The sequence below is a fragment of the Equus caballus genome, chromosome 6, assembly GCF_041296265.1.
Source record: "Equus caballus isolate H_3958 breed thoroughbred chromosome 6, TB-T2T, whole genome shotgun sequence".
Lineage (NCBI taxonomy): Eukaryota > Metazoa > Chordata > Mammalia > Perissodactyla > Equidae > Equus > Equus caballus.
In genome coordinates this window covers 22,332,775-22,352,868 of record NC_091689.1, presented here as the reverse complement: position 1 = coordinate 22,352,868, position 20,094 = coordinate 22,332,775, and the positions used below count along the sequence as shown (strand labels likewise).

Here is a 20,094-nt window from a genome sequence, read left to right as displayed (position 1 = left end):
TTCTTATGACTCTGACATCCAAACCAGAGACTTGGGCGGGGGGGGGAGGGGGGGGGAAGGTGATAAAATGAGTATTATAAAATAAAAAAAAAAAGAGAGTTGGGTTTGTATCAAGTGCCGTTTAAAAAGGAAAAGCATGGCAGAGGACTTTTAATCGTGTTTGTTTCTTTTCTGATTATTTTCCAGGCACAGCAGGGAATGTTGCCGCCCAAGCTGAGGTCTCAAAATCCATTCATAAACGTGTTTTCTTGAAGTTGCCAGTCAGATCCTGGGCCCTGCGGGTCATTAAAAATCGCTTTGGGTCTGGCCACTTGATGAATCACGGAAGGCAGGCAGGGATGGTGCTGTGCAGAGGGAAGCCAGGATGCTGCCCTCCTGGCAGGCAGGGTGTCTCAACTCCCAGGTGCACCCCGATCACCCAGGGATCCTGGTAACATGCAGCTCCAATCCAGGGAGTCTTGGTGGAGCCTGGGACTCTGCATTTCTAGCCGACTCCCTGGGGGCTGTCAGATGCCACTTGGTCCATGGACGATACTTTGAGAAGCAAGGATTTGGAGCGGTGGTTCTCAAACTTCAGCATAACTGCGTGGAGGGCCTGTTAACACACAGGTCGCTGTGCCCCACCCCTGAGTTTTAGATTCACTGGGTCTGGGATGGGACCTAAGAATCTGCACTTCTAACCAGTTCCCAGGAAAGGCGGCTGCTGCCTGTCTGGGAAGCACATCTTGAGAGGTGCCAATGTGGAGCAAAGGCCTGGAATCAGGCCACCTGAGATGACATCCTGGCCCTTACCAGGATGTGACTCTGAACAAGGAACTTAACCCTTCTGTACCAGAGTCCCTCCATCTGTAAAAGGGAGCGAACGACAGTATCTACTCCCTGAGGATCCAACGAGATAATTCACAGGACGCTTTCAATAAATATTAGCTCTTGTTATTAATACGGCTCTGGTTTCCCTTTTCAACTGTATCTTGGGTGTGACACACCATCAATCCTTAGAAAACACAGGCACGAAGGATGACTGTAGGAATCATACTTCTGTACAACATTTTATTGTCTTTCTCGATCTTTGCTATTTAAAATGTCTGCTGTAAGTCTTAAAACAAGATGCTAATCAACTTTGCAATTCTGACCTTTCAACACTCATCTCTTCTCTTCTCGTCTCTCCTCATTTCGCCACTCCAACTTACACCTTCTGTTTCTCTAGAGCGCCTCAGCTGTCCCATTTTCCCTCTTCCTCCTCTGTGAGTCTTTGTCCAAATTGCCTCAACGCTTATAAAAACTTCCTCCTGCGGTTTTGCACACAAAAAAAATCCATCTGGTTCTTTAAGCATAGCTCAAGTTTGATTCTCTTTGGGAAGTTTTCCTTGATGAACTCTACTAATCCTTAAACTACCTGCACAATTTCAGCCCGGGCTTTCTCTAAAGCTCTCCATCCGTACCCACAGCAGGCTGATACTGGGGCATAAACTGGTGTTTCTGATCTCCTGCATTCAGAGTTCAAGCCCTGGGACATCAGGGAGCCTAGTCTTTAAGAAACACGCTATGCGAATGAAGAACAGACACCCAAGGGCGTTAGTACGGGAGAAATTGCTTTGTCAGTTGAAAAACAGCATTTGTACGTAGGCAACCTCCGTCTCTTACGGGTACTTCATAAATCTGCGTGTACAGACCAATACAAGCCCAGGGTCTGGGAGGAAGAGTTTCAGGATTTGGTCGCGTGGAAATGCCTGTCCAGTACATGCAACACCAGATGCAAAGAGCTGTTAGGCAGGGGGAAAGTTAGCTGGTGGGTCTTTATGAAAGAGATCATTGTGCAGAAGGAATATTTGTACAAAATGGATTTTAGATGAATATGCTGCTTCCAGTGCCTTTTCTGTAAAAATATCCTGAGCATAGGGGAGGCAAAGATTGGGGTGATGGTCTCTTTCAGGAACTTCCTTCTCCCCAAAGATAACTCTCAGAGTACCTAAGGCACAGAAGCTAAAAACTGTCGCTCTCCTCAGGCCACGTTTGTCACTCAACCACGCTCACTCAAAGGAGGACAGCTTGCAAAGGTCTCTGCCCTACAAGGCGGGGCCAAGGCAGTGTGTGCACCAGGCTCTGGGAAGGCCCAGCCTGGAGCTCCTCCCACCCTCAACCATGGGAGCACACCTTCACAGAAAGGCAGCAACACAATAAACCCAATCGGATAGCATTACTAACGCTAACTGAAAAATTAACGCATTTCAAAGTATTTGATAATGCAAAATTAAACATGTACACCGCTTGCTCCTCCGACAGAGAGTAACTGGAATAACAATAGTAGATACTGAATTATGGAAGCCACGGACCAGGTGTTGCAATACACACCTAGCGACTACGCAAGGGACGGAAGCACATCCATTTATCAGAAGAGAACAGAGCTTCATGGAGGTGAGGTAGCCTGCCCAAGGCCACCTGGTGTGCAGGTGTGGGGCAGCTCTGATGGAAGCACAGATGTGTCTGCCGAGAAGGCCCACCACCCACCACTAGGCTTTCCGGGGCGTGTGAGGGCTATGAATGCACGGATGTCATGTTGCAAGGGAACAAGCTGTGGGTGGTTAATTTATATGATGTGGAACCTCCCTCGCTGGGGTTCTCAAGGTATCGTCATGATTTCAGATGAAAGGCAGAAAGCCTTGAAGGGTCCCCAAGGAGGCTGAAGGCAGATGTTCGCTCTCTACCGAAGCAGCTTCTTTTGAATCAAGAAGGAAGCCTGGAGCTGGGAGCATGCTGGGCACCTGGGCAATGCTCTATGGCGCTCCGAGCCAGAAGCTTTCCCAGACCTGCGTAGCTAGGGCATCCTCTGGAGCTGCCTTTACGGACTCAGCTTCCCTCCTCACTTGGTTTGGAGATGTCTTTCTTTAAGGCCTCTGCTGGGCAGTGTCCACGGGAGGAGTGTGGAGTAACTAGAAATAAGGATGCTGTTTGCCCCAAGCCAACGCCCTGCCGTGGCAGCTGGTGGGTCTACAGGGAAGACCTGATGCTGAATCTTTTAATTAGAACAAATTATGCTAAAATTACTCTAAAATCCTGGCTGATGGATGACATACAACAGTGGGAATTCCTTTAAATACCGGTGAACAGGCCATAGACAAAATGCCACAGGCAAAACACGTTTCGGCAAGCCAGCACAGCCCCGACGTTGCATAATTCATGGTTTCACGCGCACGTCAAGACAGTTTCCAGTGGGCACATTTCTTTCTCAAGAAGCTGCCCACACGAGAAAAAAAGTGGGGTGGAGACTCCCCACAAATTAGAGGATATGCCAGGAATCTTGGAAAACTGCTAAGAAGGATGAATTATGTTTTCCTTTGATTTAAAAAAAAATCCCAAACCCTAACAACATAAGATGCGCACTAACGGTGGAAGCGTAGGCCACATCGTGCAAGGCAGTGTAACCAGGGGCACATATCTGCTCTTATTTCTCAGCTCTGCTGCCTCCCTATCACATGACCCCGGTAGGCCACTTGCCCTGTCTGCAGCCTCAGTTTCCAAATCTGTCAAGCGGGGATGAACATCATCTCCTTCCTGAACCAAGAGGAACCAATGAGATGGCGTGGGCGAGACAGTCTATGAAGGACAAAAACACTCCACGGATGCAAGGCGAGGCGCGCATCGTTGACACGGCTGCGCCATTCTCAGAGCAGAGCACAGAGACTGGGGGCGTTGTGTCCGGCCCCTGGCTTACAACCGAGGACCGTGAGGTGGCCGCGGGTCCGTGGGGCCGCGCCCTCTCTTACCACTGCTGATGGCCGAGTTTGCAATGACCGTAGCCTCACTCCACTGGTCGGCACTGGAGACAGAATAGGAGCGTTGCTGCATGCCGTCCGGCCGGCTGTTGAAGGAGACCAGGCTGACGCCGCTTGCCATCTGAGACCCAGACGCACTAGTGACATTCCCTAGGAATAAACAAGTCAGGTGAACACCACCGCGGACTGCAGACCCCGAAGCCTTCACGAGTTAGTCTAAGGGGTCGACGCGCCTGCGCACAGTGGACCTTAGCACCGGGAGCAGCTGTTGTCCCGCCTGCATGGAAAATGGAAGCATCGTACAAAACAATACGCAAGACTGAAAAAGGCGGGCACCAATCTCAGGGAGCTTGATAAAACACTGAAGGAGCCTTCAAATGAGTGCACATAAAGCAATTCTAAACAGAGACACGCGACACCACCGCCACCTCCAGATGGAGCAGAGGCGAAGACAAAACACGCACTTTTGGGAAAAGCAACATTCCTGGCAGGCCAGCGAGATGGACCCTATGGGAGCGCTGCTGGGTCAGCCCATCAAGGGATGTGAAAATGATCACCAGTTGGGAGTCCCCTGTCTGGTGCCAGAGGATTATTTTCACGGGGAAGCTATACTTTATGATCAACACAAATCAAAGTTCCCAGATGCCACATCGGTGGAAATGCAGACTCTCAAACCAGGTAACTTTACTCTTAACCTTGAAAAGACCAAGCAGAGGAAAAATAACCTTAGCAACTTCATGGCGCACAGGGACTGTGATGAAAAATGATTCCATTGTATACTTAATGATTTGAATCAGTTGCCTCAACATCAAAATGAATTATCTGGTCACACCAATTTTAGACTCAAAAACATAATTAAGTGCCTTTCTCTAAAGCTCAGCCAATCATACCTTGTGGCTCATGGATGAGTTTGTTAGTTTTATATACGGATCTTCAAAGGTATTAGGATTCTTTTTTCTTTTTTTAACTTTCCTCTGATTGTTTTTGTTTAGAACCAATTAAGTCCTAAATTGTTTTAATAGAAGGTTTTCATAGGAGAAGATTTTAAAGACATAGACCATATTAGTAGTTCCTAAATCTGGCCAATTATGGGAATTACCCGTGGAGCTTTTTAAAAATAGAGGTTTCAAAGTATTCCAGTTATTGGTCCAGAAGGTCTGGGGTGGGGCTCGGGAGAAGACACATTTCCTAAAGCACTCCGGTGACTCTGGGAGCAGCCAGAGGTGGGAACCAGGGCTCCCCTATGAACACGGACCCCACTATAATTCCATGGAGCCCGGGAAAGCTACGCAATCACCTACGGAAACGGTTGCCAGTAAGACACAAACAAGCGATGAATGAAGATGAAGGACTTTACTTTTAAAAATACACTTCTGCCTTAAAAAACGATGCTGATTTTTCTTTTTTTGAGGAAGATTGGCCCTGAGCTAACATCCACCGCCAATCCTCCTTTTTTTTTGCTGAGGAAGATTGGCCCTGAGCTAACATCCATGCTCATCTTCCTCTACTTTATATGTGGGATGCCTGCCACAGCATGGCTTGCCAAGCGGTGTGTAGGTCCGCACCCGGGATCTGAATCAGCAAACCCTGGGCAGCCGAAGTGGAACATGTGAACTTACCAGCTGTGCTACCGGGCCAGCCCCCAAAATGATGCCGATTTTATGCTGTTGTGGGAACTGAGTACATCTTGAATGTCGTAAGGGAAGCTATTCCTAGGCAAGTCTACCCGATTCCAGAAAAAAGCCATAAGGAACAGCTAACAGCCAGGAAGGGAAGAATGGGAAGCCCACAGATCTTTCTAAGTGTACTTCTCACACTCACAGAAGCAGCATCGCCTGGGAGCACTGAGAAATGCAGATTCCCAGGCTCACCCTGGCACCTGCTTTTTAATAAGATCCTGGGGTGACCTGTGCACACAGGAAAGTTTGAGTGGACCTGGTGGAGAGCTCAGACTGATTACAAGACAAATACTTAAACCAGAAAGTAACTACCACGAAAGCTCGCCACCACCACGGGCTGCTGCTATCAAAGGTGCTCCAGGACACGCACAGGACTGCAGGTCGGGAGCCCGGGTCTTGGCTCCTGTGTCTACTGCAGAGTCTCAAGCCAGTTACCTTGTCTCCCTCCCAGCTCTGATGTTCTGAGTTTAACACTTGGGCATGCCCGCAAACCCTGGAAATGCCCACATCGTGTGACAGCAGCAGCTAGTGTTCCCACGCCCACTCCGGGTCAGACCCTCATGCCAGCCTAGGGAGGAGGACCAGGCATGTGCATCATAGATACAGAGGGGCAGCCCAGGGGCAGCGAGGTGGCACTAAGGGACACACCACACGCTCCTCCAGGTATTCTCCATATGCCACATGCCCCCCGAGGAGCTGGCGCTCCCACTGGGCAGCAAACCATGGGTCTCGTCCTGCAGCCTGTGTCCACACCTGCACCTGCCCGTTGCCTTCCTGCCACACGCTTCCCCTGCCCTGCTCCCCGCTCAGGAGGGCGTCCACTTGGGCTGCATCCGTCAGCGCCAGTACCCCTGGCTCCCCACCGGGCTCAACCAGCGGGAGCCAGTACAAGGGAGGAGTGTGAAATGGGGGCGTTTGCTCCTGGGCTCCCTCCCTGCGTGGTAGCCTTGGGCTGGCTGTCCCTCTGCTGGGGGCTTGCTGGGGTAACCCCCTCTCTCTCCTTGCCCCTTTGGGCCCATGGTGGTCCCAGCGCCCCGTCTGCCAGCCCCAGTGCCTGGACTGTCCTCCTGGGCTTGTCTCTGTCCACAGCTCTGTTCCTTTGGAAAGAAACCCTTCTGAACTGAAGGGTGTGGGCCGGGGCCTTCTCTTCCCTGTGGGGACCCTGATCCCACAGGCCAGCACCCAGACCACCATTCAGAATGAGGTTCCTCCCCACAACCCCTCCTGGGGCCCCCAGGCCCCTTTCTGGTTTTCATGGTGTGAATTCCTAGCAGATAGGACACTGCGAACATTTTTATGGTGGGTGAGAGGTAACGATGGAAAGAGGATGGGAGAAAAGAACGACGAGAAGATACGTGCAAGCTGACCCCACTGCTGAGCCAGGCCCCCGGAGCCCGTACTGCCCGCGGGACACCTGCCATTTGGTGCAAATGTCAAGGAGATGATTCTTTCCTGCCCCTGGGGGCCCATTCGTGCCCCTGATGAGTCATTATCAAGCGCAGAATCTGTCCACAAAACCTCATTTTATACCAGCTTTAGGCACACAAAGCCCACACACCTGAAAAATCAAAAATAAATTTGCTGCCTGTCTGTCTGCCTTTGGGCTGAGGATGCCAGCATGACACTCAAGTCTCCACCGCCGGTTTCCCTGTCCCTTCCCTCAGGAGTGTGACTCCCTAAGGATGACCAGCCTAACAGTCTCCCGATGTACTTCCTTTAAAAGGCAGAGAGAATTCTCTTGGTGTGTCTGTCACTGACCACTCGAGGCCACACTCCAGCAATAAGCATCCACGTGCACACAGGACAGTGAGTCAATCTGAACCGTGGACAAGGAACACAGGAAATGTTCAAATGGAGATATCCGACAAAGAACTAATCATAGGTTGACAGCTTCTTCATTTCAAAGCCAAACATCCACTAGAGAAAAGGGAAAGAGAAGATTCCTTAAAACGGACACTAACGTAAAACTAGGCGACGGTGCTGGTCACACGCCTGTGGCTGGTCCGCTGGTTTTCAAACTTGTAGCTGTTCGTCAAATGAAATTTTAAGCACAAGTCCGATACATGAAGTGGCTGGTGCAGCGGCTCTGGGGTTTGGCTCCTGAGGGGGTCCACAGGGAACCAATGGACACAGGGACCTCCAGGGGGGAAGAACCTTCTGGCAAGATGGTGTGCTCCTGCTGTCCGACTGCAGAATCTGCACAAGACCCAAAACAGCTCAATGGAATCCTTTAGAAAGCTGAACTTTCGAGCCCTCCAGCTTGTGGGTTGGGGTAACCCCCTCTCTCTTCCCTGCCCCTTTGGGCCCATGGTGGTCCCAGTGCCACATCTGCCACCCATGGTGCCTGCACTGTTCCCCCAGGTGGGTCATCCCAACCGCACCTGACTCCTAACTGTTGATGAACGACGATGATGAATTTTGGCCCAACAAATGTGTATATGGACACACGGTTATAAAAGCAAAGCTTTAAAACAGATCCACAGACTTGTGGCCTGGAGTCTGGGCTGAGCTCATAAGACGCATTTTTGCTTGGTGGACAATGATTTCTTTTTGAACGTGGAATTAATTTGGGAGATTTCATCTAAAAACCCATGCTTTCTGGCACAGCTTGAGAAATGAGAATATGTGGCAGCCACAGGCCCGTGTTTGTGCTGGGGGACAATCAGTTGACTGTATCTCTGAATCCGTATTATCTGAATGCACGCCGCAGATCCAGGGCACGCTCCTGGCCCACTCCCACCCCACCTCGCTCAGTTACCTGCCTGCCTCATTCCTGGTTCCTGATCTCTGGTGACTGTGACTTACAAAATCTTCTAAAAATATGCAAACGAGGATTCTCATTTCGGAAGTGAAACATTTCTCATTTTCTCTCAGGAAGAGTAAATCTCTTTTTTATATATACTCATTCACTTTTTTGATTTCACTTAAGTTTTTTCCGAAAATCAAATGATAAAAGACCAACTAACTGTGATGTAAGGAGACAAAAGGGTTTTCTGTGGTGGCACAGAAATATATTTGTTGAACTGAAAACAAACAAAAAAATTAGGGAGGGTAAGAAATATTGTTTCTGCCCTAAATACATAGTTTGGAGATTCACAAAGAGGTACTTGTCTTAAATGGAAATGCATAAAGACACATTTCTTAACTCGGAGGCAAGCCAGTGGTCCTCAGACTCGGTCACGATACGGTGGAGGCAGCCTTGCTGGCCTAACGTGGCCCCTGCAGCATCTCGCCCCACGTGAGCGGTCCTGGGCCAGTCGTCACACGGTGAGGCATTTCTTACTTACTCTGAGTAAATCCTTCAGTCAAAGCAGCAAACTACCCCCAAATGTTCCGTGAATATTTTTAATAACTATACAGATTTAAAATCTAATTATACTACTTTATGACATCATCTCTGATGTTTAGTTTTATAACCCCCCCCACAAAGGCTAACGATAATTTCATTTCTGTTCCTGAATGAATATCGCTAACTGGTTAAGTAATAGTGTCCTTGCTTCCGGTTTTTCACACGTACACATCTAGCAATATCTGCCCGACATGCGACCACATGGTGACCCCGGTCCTACATGTGTTCACAGCTTTTGAAAAGACCATCTAAGCAGATAAGGGAGACGCTACGTTTAAAATCACTTGGTTTTCTCTCAAAGTCCTCTGGGGCCCCATCTCTCATTGAATGGTAATTCATTTCATGTTAGCAAGTTATTCATTAAGGCTGAGGATCTAAAGTTATCGTTTGTGAGAGAAGCCAATGACCGATCTGATTTCCTGAGAGCTAAGGATCTTAAGATCAAGACCACCTGAGAACGAAGCAGAGCCTCCTAAAGGCTGTTTAAATGCCGTCAGGGTCAGCCCGAAGTGGGGCCGGACGACGAGGCTGGGCCTCACTCGGCTCCAAGGCGCCATGCCGGACAGAGGCCTCCACTCCCTCGGTTGGGCGGAGTGGCTGGGGATCTAAAACACAAATGACCGTCAACAACCAATCAAAGCACCTAGCTCTGGGACTGCTATATTGATCAGTTATGTCAAATTCTTAGGCCTATACGCTATTAGCTAAGAGAGTGCATTTAAGCAAAGACCCAAGCTCTTGCTACTTGGCCATTAGAATCACAAGCACGAGACAGTCAGGACTGAAAGGTGCGAGTGTGCCCTGAGCCGATGGAGCAGGTGCACGTGGTCTGAAGAAGCCTTGCTCCAACCCACGGCCCTGGCAATGCCCAGGAGAAAGACTCCTGTTTCCTTCCCTAGCCGTTGACCACCTAAACACAGATCTGTTTTGCTACAGAATTTCATTAGTGTATCTGGGAAATGAGATATGAGCTGGGCTCTATTAGAGGGGGAGGCATCTTAGCACGTGGCTGGAAATCACCTTCTTTGCAGGCATGTCTGTCTTTCCCTGGAGAGAGGAGGTTCTGAAGCCAGGCTGGAAGGCCCTCTTTCCTGGAGCGCAGGAGGTAGGTCTAACAGTCGGTTCTAACTCACCAAGCTCTAAGCCAGAGTCAACAGACTGGAGGCCTTAAAAGCAAGCCAAGGGGACACGTGCTTCCCCCAGGGGTGAGCATCAGGGCTGGGACCTCCTGGAGGGCGGGAGGGGGGTACTTTCCATTCTTTCCTTCCCTTCCTTCTCCTTATCCCATCTTCCATCCTCCCAATGACCTACCCAAATATCCCCCACCCGGCTTCTCATAGACTGCTCCATGGTCTGTGTTCTTCACATCTTGTGGCACAGGTGCTGGCACTGTTTTGTTCTGATCATCATTTCAGGGATGTCTGTATAGTGACAGAGGTAAGGTCTTCCTCGAGAGGAGGGCAGATCTGTCTGCTGTCCAGGATGACAATGTCACCTCCGATGGCAAAGGTTGGGCAGGTATGCTTGTGTCCCATTATAAAGGACTGGGCTCACTTTCACTCCAGGTTCCTCTCCTGCAATGCAACCCACGGTGTGTGCTGGTGTCACCTGGCCCTTGGAGGAACTAGCAGATGACAATGCTGATTCTCTGGCACTGCTCTAGCTGGGAGTACTAAACTGTCATTTGTCCTGACCCAGGAGTCTCATCATCCAGGAAACTGGCAGGTTAGCTTGTTAACTTGCAAGGAGGGTAAAAAGGGACCCTGCCAATATTTGCCACCTAAGTCTGACCTCCTGGATTTCCCTGTATCATTACATTGAAGCCCCACCAGGCTGGGCACAATGAAGGAAACAGAGTCCATAGCCTTAGGGAAGCTGCACAGTCCAGTAGAAGGTTATCAGACAAGTCCACGTGTGGCCAAAATGCAAGGTGAGGAACACAACAGCCGTAAGAAGGTAGCAGAGGCCGGGAGCTGACACCAGCTCCCAGGTTCAGGAAAGACTTCATGGAACACTGTAGATTTATTTCAGACTTTGGGAATGGACTCATCTATATGAAGAGCGGTATGGAAAAAGGAGATGCTACCCCAAGCCAGGACAACCCAAACTGCTCTTCTAACTGGCTCACCTCACCTGAAGCTTTCACAGAACAGCCCACCACATTTCTCTCACTCAAGATTCCTCTTTCACGTCCCTCCAGATTAAAAACATACAGATGTGCATAAACTTGTCCACCAGGAAACATGTAAAAGATGTTCTTTTTGGTTCATGGCAGCAGCATGATTCAGAACAGCCCCAAACAGGAAATGGCTGAAATGTCCACCTACCGTGGGTACCCCATGGTGTATCCACATGATGGAATATTACACACCAGTCAGAAGAATGGACTACTGACAGGGCCACAACAGCATGCACGTCACAGCGCGTGGAGTAAAAGAAGACGAAGCGAAGAGTGCCAGCCGTTATGAGCCCACCCAACAGTTCAAAATCAACAGGCGAAACGGATCGATGGAGTGAGAAGTCAGATGGCGAATGCCCTCGTGTGTCTGTGGAGGGGACATGTGACAGGGACAGGAAGTTACCCACGGGGGCTTCCTGGGGTGGTGGCCACCTGCTGCTTCTTGATCTGATGCTGGTCACCTGTACCCTTAGCTATGACTTAGGATTTTGCACTTTCTGGGTATATGTTATACCACTAAAATTTACCCCCCCCCCCCGACAAAAAAAGCTTAAAAAGGTCATTTGAATGGTTTGTGAATGCACGTCAGGTCAGGAAATACGAGCGATAGAGTCAGGTTGGGCAGAAGACAGTTTCACCAGCATTAACTCCCAAAGAGTGGCCAGCCCTACAAAGATGGGATGCTGGCGTCCATAGGAAGGGGATGCCAAAAAGACCTATTTGGTATTGTCTCAGTATTTTTTCCCCAAATATTTATCTGCATTACCATGAAACACAGGGTCGACTTCCTGGCCAATTCTGAACTCAGAAAGAGTGTTTCCTCCAATACCCCATCTACTGATCAGCTGGCTACTGGCCCGACTAGCAGGGGGCGGCTGCATTACCATGCTAATCCACGGCCCCCCAGCGCCATCTCCTTGATATGGATATGTGTGTGCTTACCGCGCCGCCCTGATTAGAGCAAGCTTCCATGTGTCAAAGGCGCCAGATTCTTGCCCAAGAATAATTTTAGCTTTACTTACATCCCTAAAGTGTAAGAGTTGATTTGAAAAGGTACTTACCTCCACCATATGCTATTTTTCTTTAAACAATTTGCATTTCAAAGTGACTATGGCATTTATATCTGAATGAATATCAGTATGTTGCCTGAACTGATCTCAAACGAGCATGAAAAAGATGCTGGCTTTCTATTGAACAAGGATGTTTTCATCCACCAAATGACATCAAAGACAGAACTCCTCTTTTAAGCTATAGGCTTATTACATTAAAAATAGCGCATTCGGATTTTTAAAAATATACTCTGAGATAAGGCTTTTCACGGCCTTCAAAGAGATTCATCAACAGCTTCTTTGAAAATACAAAATTTTGCCCACTGCATGTTGTGATTTTGGTCCATCTTCACAAACAGGACTTGATCTTACCAAAGGCTTTAACTAGGAAAAAAGTACCAGGCATTGGACTTATGGGTTCAATAGGCTGAAGAGCAGCATCTCTTGGCAATAGGTGATGCTGAAGCTCTAAGTGCCCCGAGAGAGTGGGGGAGAGACACCCAGAGCATTCTATCAGCACCTGTGTAAAGCATTCATGCATTTCCAGTGTGCAATTTTATAATTAAAAAATTCACAATTACAGGATATGATGGATAAGAACTCACTCTTCCCCTCAGACGCCTCACTCTTAGAAACATCCCCTTTCATTCCTATGTAGCTTCCAATGTTATAAAAGCTCAGAGCGCGAGCTTTCCTCGCAAACCCAGAGTGGCACCACGCCCTGCTGTGAGCACGGGTGGGGAGACGAGTTTGCTGGAATCAGGACTGGACAGTGAAGCCTATTCCAGTGGCCACATCACCTCCAATGAGGCCTCCGCCATCTGTTCCGTCCTCTAATTATAAACCCAAAAAGGATATAATTCACAACACTACCATAAAAAGTGAGATACCAATGATTTAAGGGCTGTGAGCAAGGCCCATTTGCGTCACTATTTGCATTGGAAATCTGCCTTCCTTTTGGCAACCAGGATTGCAGGCTAAGAGAGTTTTTTTTTTTTTTTTCCCAAGGACACATTCAGTATCTTTTCTTAAAGGTGCATCCAGGACTCTGCCTTCTGTGGTATTTGCTTTGCAAAGGACTGCAATCCAACACATCTTCTATTGAGATGGCACTCTTGTGTTTCTCCCTGACTGCTGTGTAGTTTTTTTGTTATCTGTTTTCTGCAGTATGCTTATCAGAGAAAAAAGAATGTATGAGTCCACACTAAATGGTGATGGCAGATGTAATGACTACGAATTATAACCTTGTGGCCAGCCTCAGAATTAGAAATCCTGGAACTGGACAGTTCACGTTTATTTTCTAAAATGTGGAAATAGCTCATTTTATTCTTTCTCCCTATTCTAATTGTGATGCCAAGGGGGAAAAAAATGAGAGTCTGTTTGTTGTACCAACTTCTTACAACTTATATTGCAAAATTATACAGATATATAAAAAATGTAAATTAGAAGCCTACCCAATATTGGTGTGACCACAGGAAAGATGCAACTTTATATTCTACTTCTTTAATATGACTTCCTTCCATTTCCCCATATTATTCTATTATCTTTGTAATAATTTTAGATATGTATAACATCTTACTGATTTAATGTAGATAATTTATACTATTGTTTTTCTACTTCTGGATAGTTTTGGCTGTTTCCAATTTCTCATTATTATAAACAATACTGCAAAGGACATCTTCTACTTTGAGATTTTTCCATAGCATAGAATCCCAGAAGAGTTATCAGTGGGTAAAACAGCATTAACACCTCTCGGATTCATGCTATATGTTGCTAATTAGTTTTCTTAATGACCAGTGGGCTAAAAGAAGATAGAACCTGGGCATCTTGAAAACAATCAGTCCATAATTTGTAAAATGGATATAATAATAATAACAATAATAAAATGGTGACAATAATGATGATGATAATATGCCCCATGTGGTTGATAAAAGGATCAAATTACATAAAACACTTTGTTGACTGGAAAGCCTCTGCAGATATTGTTATAAATCTCACCAAGACTGGGTTTTCCATTTCTCTATAGTTTATCATCTAGCAAAAGCTTAAAATGGTACTATTGCTAATTTTCTCTTTAAAATCTAAAAGGTCTGAATATTTTCCTTGTGTTTCTCTCGTGATGGTGTCTCTTTGTGTGTAGACTGTTCATGTTGTTTGCCGCATGTCTGTGGTTTGGTGTTATAGTCAACGTGACTTGGCATGAGCCCAAACACTCATTCACTCGATGGTATTTCTCTTGAACCCCTACTACCTGGACCAGTGCAGTGCTCAGCACCGGGACAGCTCAATGACACACTTACCACTCTCAGTCTTCCAAAACTCCAAAAGGATGACAATCAGTTATGCTAAAGTTGTCAGAGTTTATAAAAGGAAAGAGAGGAAGAAAAGAAATCATGTGCTTAGGACATGATGCAAACAGTGGATGAGTGACATAACCCGAGATGGGGAAAGGCGAGCTAGAGAACCAGAGACCCCACTCACATCCCATCGCTGGGTTACTGCTCCACCTTGGGGATGGCTATAATCTGGTATTGGGTACCAGTAAAGATGAAAATATTAAGCACATCAGATGGTAAGTTCTCATTTTAGTGATTACATTTATAAATAAGTTTAAATATTTATTCCAAAGACAAAGTCTGCTTTTTCCAGCTACAGCACAATATCCATCACTGCACTTCTCCTCTTGCCCATTTTTATCAGCTTAAGGAACACTTGCTATGACAGATTCTGAGGTGTTTATGGCAAGTGCCATCATAACGCTTACTTATGCTCATTTGCACAATGCTTACTTAGCGACACTCCATTTCTTGGTATGAATTATACGAACAAGTTTATATGTAATGTGGCGATAATGAAGGTATGGCAATATTACCCAAAAGGAGAATCAAACTAAGGATTTTCCTTTAAGAAAGAAAATATGATTATAGCACTCAAGTAATAATGTTTTATAAAACATAAATTCTAAGATGTCCCTATCTTATCCCCTAGTTTCTTATTTGGTATTATACCCCTGACAACTTAATTCAAGTGTTCACTTTCTGCTTTTGCTCTAATAGTTCCATTTAAAAATAGTCTTTCTCTTTTATATGACAAATGCAATAGGTGTATTTTGCACAAAATTCATGTTGATTTGACAGCACTGTTCTGAGGGAGGTTTCACGGAGGAAGCCAAGGTGGTCACGCAGCTCCAGGCTCAGAAGTCCTACTCTGACTTCTTTCTCTCCCTTCCAGTGCTTATAAAATCATCTCTTAGAACTGAGTAGAGAAATCCCATAGGAGTGAGAGCACACCCAGGTTGAGGGCTCTGACGACGTGAAGGTGGGCTGCCTGTCACCGGCTCAGGATGCTTTCGGATTTTACCATTCCCTAGAAATATCCTAGAAAGACGGACGTTCCCTGTGGAGTGGTAACTAAAAAACACTGGGCCACAAGCTTTGGAGAGGGCAAACTCTCACAACCGCTTTGAAAAATCCTCCTCTGTCAACGTGGGAACAAGAATGTAGCATGCAGGCCAATTACAGACTTGACCCCAGCACAGAAAGGCTCTTTCCCGAGACCCGGGTTCCAGGACCTTGGTCAGCTGCCTCCCAGAAGGCTGCTGGGACAATCCGCAGAGATGGCCTCAGCGCCCTCCCCTTTCCATACTCTTCCCATGCTGGCCATTTTGGTCTTGAAAGCATCATGTCAACAGCTGAAACACTATTCTTCACCAAACACACATATTTTTGAGAGGGGAAAAAACGTTTCTAAACCAATTTTTTATTTATTTATAGAGATATCTGTTCCCATGGAAATGTATAGCTCAGTATCTCTAACATCCTTCTTACGTTTTTAATGGAAATCATCAAAGATCAAGATGCTTTTGTCAGTTCTTACAAAAAAGAATGCTCCATTTGGAGTTCAAATAATTGAAGAAGGTTTCCTTAAATTGGAAGAAATGATTCTGATTTACTTTTGAACTGGACGCCACCATGCTGACCAGAGAATACCACAATGGAAGAACTATTATCAGAAAGAAACCAAACAATACTTATTGCCAATATTGATCACTTACATTTCACATGATGGGCAATGCTCAGTAATGTTCACTTAATGAAAAAATAATTGCTAGGTCAGGAAACTAGGAGAGGATAACAAAGAAGGAGAAATAATGGTCTATGTCTCAAAGAGTTAACAATTTAATGATGGAAACAATAACAGAAATTTGCCTAAACCTCAGTGGGAGAAATGTATAAACACAGAAACAGCTAACAATAAGGATGCATTTCTCATAAAAGCTGAAGATGCTGTAACTCTTTTAGAGAAAAAAATAATAACTTCAGTGTCTTTTAATTTCCAATGTAGCTGACTTCCTGAAATTTTAGTCTAAGAGAAACCCCACAAAATGTTTATTTCTTCCCCTAAAAATAATGAATTATTAAATAGTCATCAAAACCTACTCCAATAAAACCTGGTTTATGGAAGCAAATATCCCATGATACTGATCTTTTGATTAATTTTTAGCAAAATAATGTTAAGCCAATAAGGCTTTCGTTTGCGAGTGTTCTACCAAGTTGCTAGAAAGGGGTTTAGCAAAAGCACCCAATTTATGTATCCGAGGATTAACGTCATAAACAAAGTCCAAAGGGTGGGATACGAGCAGGTGCCCAAGGCAGAAACAGGGTGAGAAGCCAGACTGAGGTTCTCATGAGCGGCGTGCCACTCGACAAACCGGGAGGGGACGCAGGCGCACGGGCACAGCTCATTCAGGACCCAGAACAGACTCCAGAGTTAGTAAAATGTTTTCTAGACCATTTGAAACTAAACAAAGAAAAACTTTGTTTCCATGAGACAACAACGGATCTAGTTTTGATGTTGCGTTGTTTTTTTTTTTTAATAGCTATTACCACTGTAACAGCAGCTTAGCAACTCGGCGTCTGCAGTGTGAGCAGTTTTGATAAACAGCCTCTGCGGGCCACACAACGGGGATAATGTATCCTTAAGTACCGCCAATGAGCTCCCATTCTGCACAGCCAATTACTTCTGTGCGTCTGTCACTCAAAGGAAAAATGACTGAGCCCATTAGATCAAACCTTTGTCACTGTTCCTAATGCACTCTTAGGCCTCATTAATCTCCGGGAGCAGCAACAGAGCTGCCGGTGTCTCATTGCCTCCCCCGAACAGGCCCACGTGAAGCCTCTCATCTCTCCCCCAAGTGCACCGCGTTAATCAAGCTCTCCTTATTACCCCAGCCCCTGTCACGGAGGAGAGCGCGCTCCCTCTTAAATGCTCTCATTATGACCCATCTTTAGAGCCGGCTAAGTGGAAAAAAAGAGAGAGGGAGAGAGGGAGAAAGAGGACGGGAGAGAAAGAGGAGAGGAAAAAGCAAGTCCGATCGCATTAATATTCATGACAATAATTAGTATTCTAGGTCACTGAATATTCATGCTATTAGTTTGGTTTTTTATGGGTTTGCTGGATGTCCTGATTACTGAAGTGTGGAGGAAAACAGCATGGTTGAGACTTCAGATGTCAACGGCAGTTCAATACTCCAAACACATCGAGATCCCCGCCCCCATCCCTGGAAAATCGGCCTCCGCCCTCCCGACGGCTTTAATATGTTGAAACCACTGGGGGCCTGGGGTAGGGGAAGGGGGGGAGAAGTGGGGGAAAAGGTTTCCCAGGACAAAGGTCCACGAATCAATCTGTTAGCATAAAAACATAGCCACAGTTGCAAATACCCAACAAAGACACACGTGAGGGACAAGAAGACATGCGTCATCTCGGAACAAAATGTCGCAATCAGGAGTTATGAGAACACGGGTATCAAGAGAGGATGGGGCACACTGGAGCAGGGCACCCCAGGGAGATCCAGGGACGTCCGGAAGAGCACATCTCCTGCCCACCCGGGTCGCTGCATCACAGGGGCAATGCTGCTTGTGTGGGGGGGCATGGGTATGTCAAATCTCACCCATCATGTCTACTCAAAGGCTATATAAACAAACACGCCATGGCATTTAAAAATTAATTTGAAGACAATTTCTCTCCCCTCTTCCCTCCTTTTCTTCACTAGTGACAAGCACAGCTATTAGGATGGATTCCTGGTACAATTCTGAAAAGTCACCCTGGGTTGAGCTTTGGAAAGGCAACTACTGTGTTATCCTCACAAGGATGGAGGGAGGTACCATTTTCCCATTTTAAAGAAGAGGAAGCTGAGGTTTAGAGACAGACCCTCACAAGGTCCTAAGATGGCGGAGGGGGATTCAGTTGAGTATTTCTGACTTCAAAGCCCCTGCTGTTGGCCATTATGTTTTCCTGCTCTCTACTTAAACGTCCAAATAACTCTACAACTCTGCATTCTGTCATATGTGCATCCAATTCTACCAAACCGGCCTGGCCCCAAACTCATGTCAGAAAGTGCTTTTGGACATTTGACTGCCTTCTGTGGAAGTATATCTGAAGATATAGTTGGGTAGGTTCTCTGAAATGTGGCCTCTGATGGGTTTCATTAGAATGGCAAGGCAGGTTCCATGCCAAAGGCATAGATATGGCAGATACTTGCCATGGGCATCCTGAATGAGTGACCTTGGAGGCAGGGGGAGATATGATGCAGAAGAGGGAATCTAACCAGGCCTGACAAAATAAATAACTTGGATTTTTCTTTTTCTTTTTCTTCTTTTTTTTTTTTTGCTGGAGTAGATGCCTAAGTAATTTTTTCAAAAAGCTATTGAGAGGGAAATGTTCTATATCCCTGAATGTCATCTCAAAATGTCTTGTTTTCTACCTTCACATTTGATTGATAATAGTTGGGCTCTGCATAGGCTTCTAGGTTCAAAATTATTTGTCCTGCGGCCAGCCCGGTGGTGCAGCAGTTAAGTTCGCACGTTCCACTTCTCGGTGGCCCAGGGTTCGCTGGTTCGGATCCCAGGTGCAGACGTGGCACCACTTGGCAAAAGCCATGCTGTGGTAGGCGTCCCACATATAAAGTAGAGGAAGATGGGCATGGATGTTAGCTCAGGGCCAGTCTTCCTCAGCAAAAAGAGGAGGACTGGCAGCAGATGTTAGCTCAGGGCTGATGTTCCTCAAAAAAAAAAAATTATTTGTCCTTAGGAGGAAATTCTTCCACTGTCTTTTAGCAGGTGGAGTTGCTCTTGAGAAGTCCACAGTCCATCAGAGTTCCCTCCCTCAGTAGGTAACCTCTCACTTCTCCTATCTGGGATGCTTTTTAGGATTTTATTTATGTTTATAGAGCTTCCTCTCCCATTCAACTTGGTACTTGACTCTTCAAATGGGAAGATAGTGGCATGTCCAGTGTCCCCTCTGGCATATTTTCTTCTATTATATCTTTGATCATCAACAGTGTCTTTAGCCATGTTCTTTACAGTATTTAATCTATTCATTGAACTTTTTATTTTTGCAACCTTTTTTCTTTAATTTCCAAGAACTCTCGATCCCTAGATTTTTCAGAGAATTTTTGATTGGTTTCATTTTATGGATATAACACCTAACCTCTTACGTCTTCCTGATAATAGTAGTCATAATTTCCTCTTAAATTCCCTTTCCCCAAGTTATCACTGTCCTTCTTCTAGGATCAGTTGTCCTTTTGTCTGTCTTGGTCCTCCACATTTTTACTATTGGTTTCCACAGACGTCTTGGTTGTGCATTCGTATTTATGAGTAAGAGCATGTGGGTTGATCAGGCAGAGGACGGGTTTTCTCCTCAGCCTTTGAGCAAGTGTGTGGCACATACTGATTGGTGGGTTCACTTTAGACCGACGGTGCAGGGGTTTGTGGGCAGGTTGGTGCACTTTATGTCCCTTACGGTCAGAGCTTCCCAGTCTGCCTCCTTCCCTTCAAGCCTCAGCATCCACATCAGGAGCTCTGCCTTCCCCAGGCACGTTGCTTACTTTCTCTCCCAGTGGTGTCGGTGGCAAGGAACGCACCGGCCAGCTCTTCTTGAATGAGACCCTCAGCGCCCTGTGCCTGCTATGCCTGCACTCCACAACCACCTGATGGAGTTTGGAGCTGCCCCATTTTCACTGCAGCTCTTCTGCTTTGGTTAACGTGCGAGCCCAAAAGTGAGACCT

General features: G+C 46.4%; 1 protein-coding gene across 16 annotated transcripts in view; it reads right to left on the bottom strand.

Moving 5' to 3' along the window:
- The window catches only part of AGAP1 (ArfGAP with GTPase domain, ankyrin repeat and PH domain 1), a 558,771-nt gene that overhangs the window by 161,146 nt on the left and 377,531 nt on the right, over positions 1 to 20,094 (bottom strand). For 8 of the 16 annotated variants that reach the window (XM_070269557.1, XM_070269554.1, XM_023642639.2 and 5 more), the window contains one exon: positions 3,765 to 3,923. The exons of the other annotated variants lie outside the window; for them this stretch is intronic. In XM_070269557.1, the coding sequence (XP_070125658.1) occupies positions 3,765 to 3,923 (159 nt within the window). The remainder of the gene's footprint in view (positions 1 to 3,764; positions 3,924 to 20,094) is intronic. 16 annotated transcript variants of the gene reach the window in all.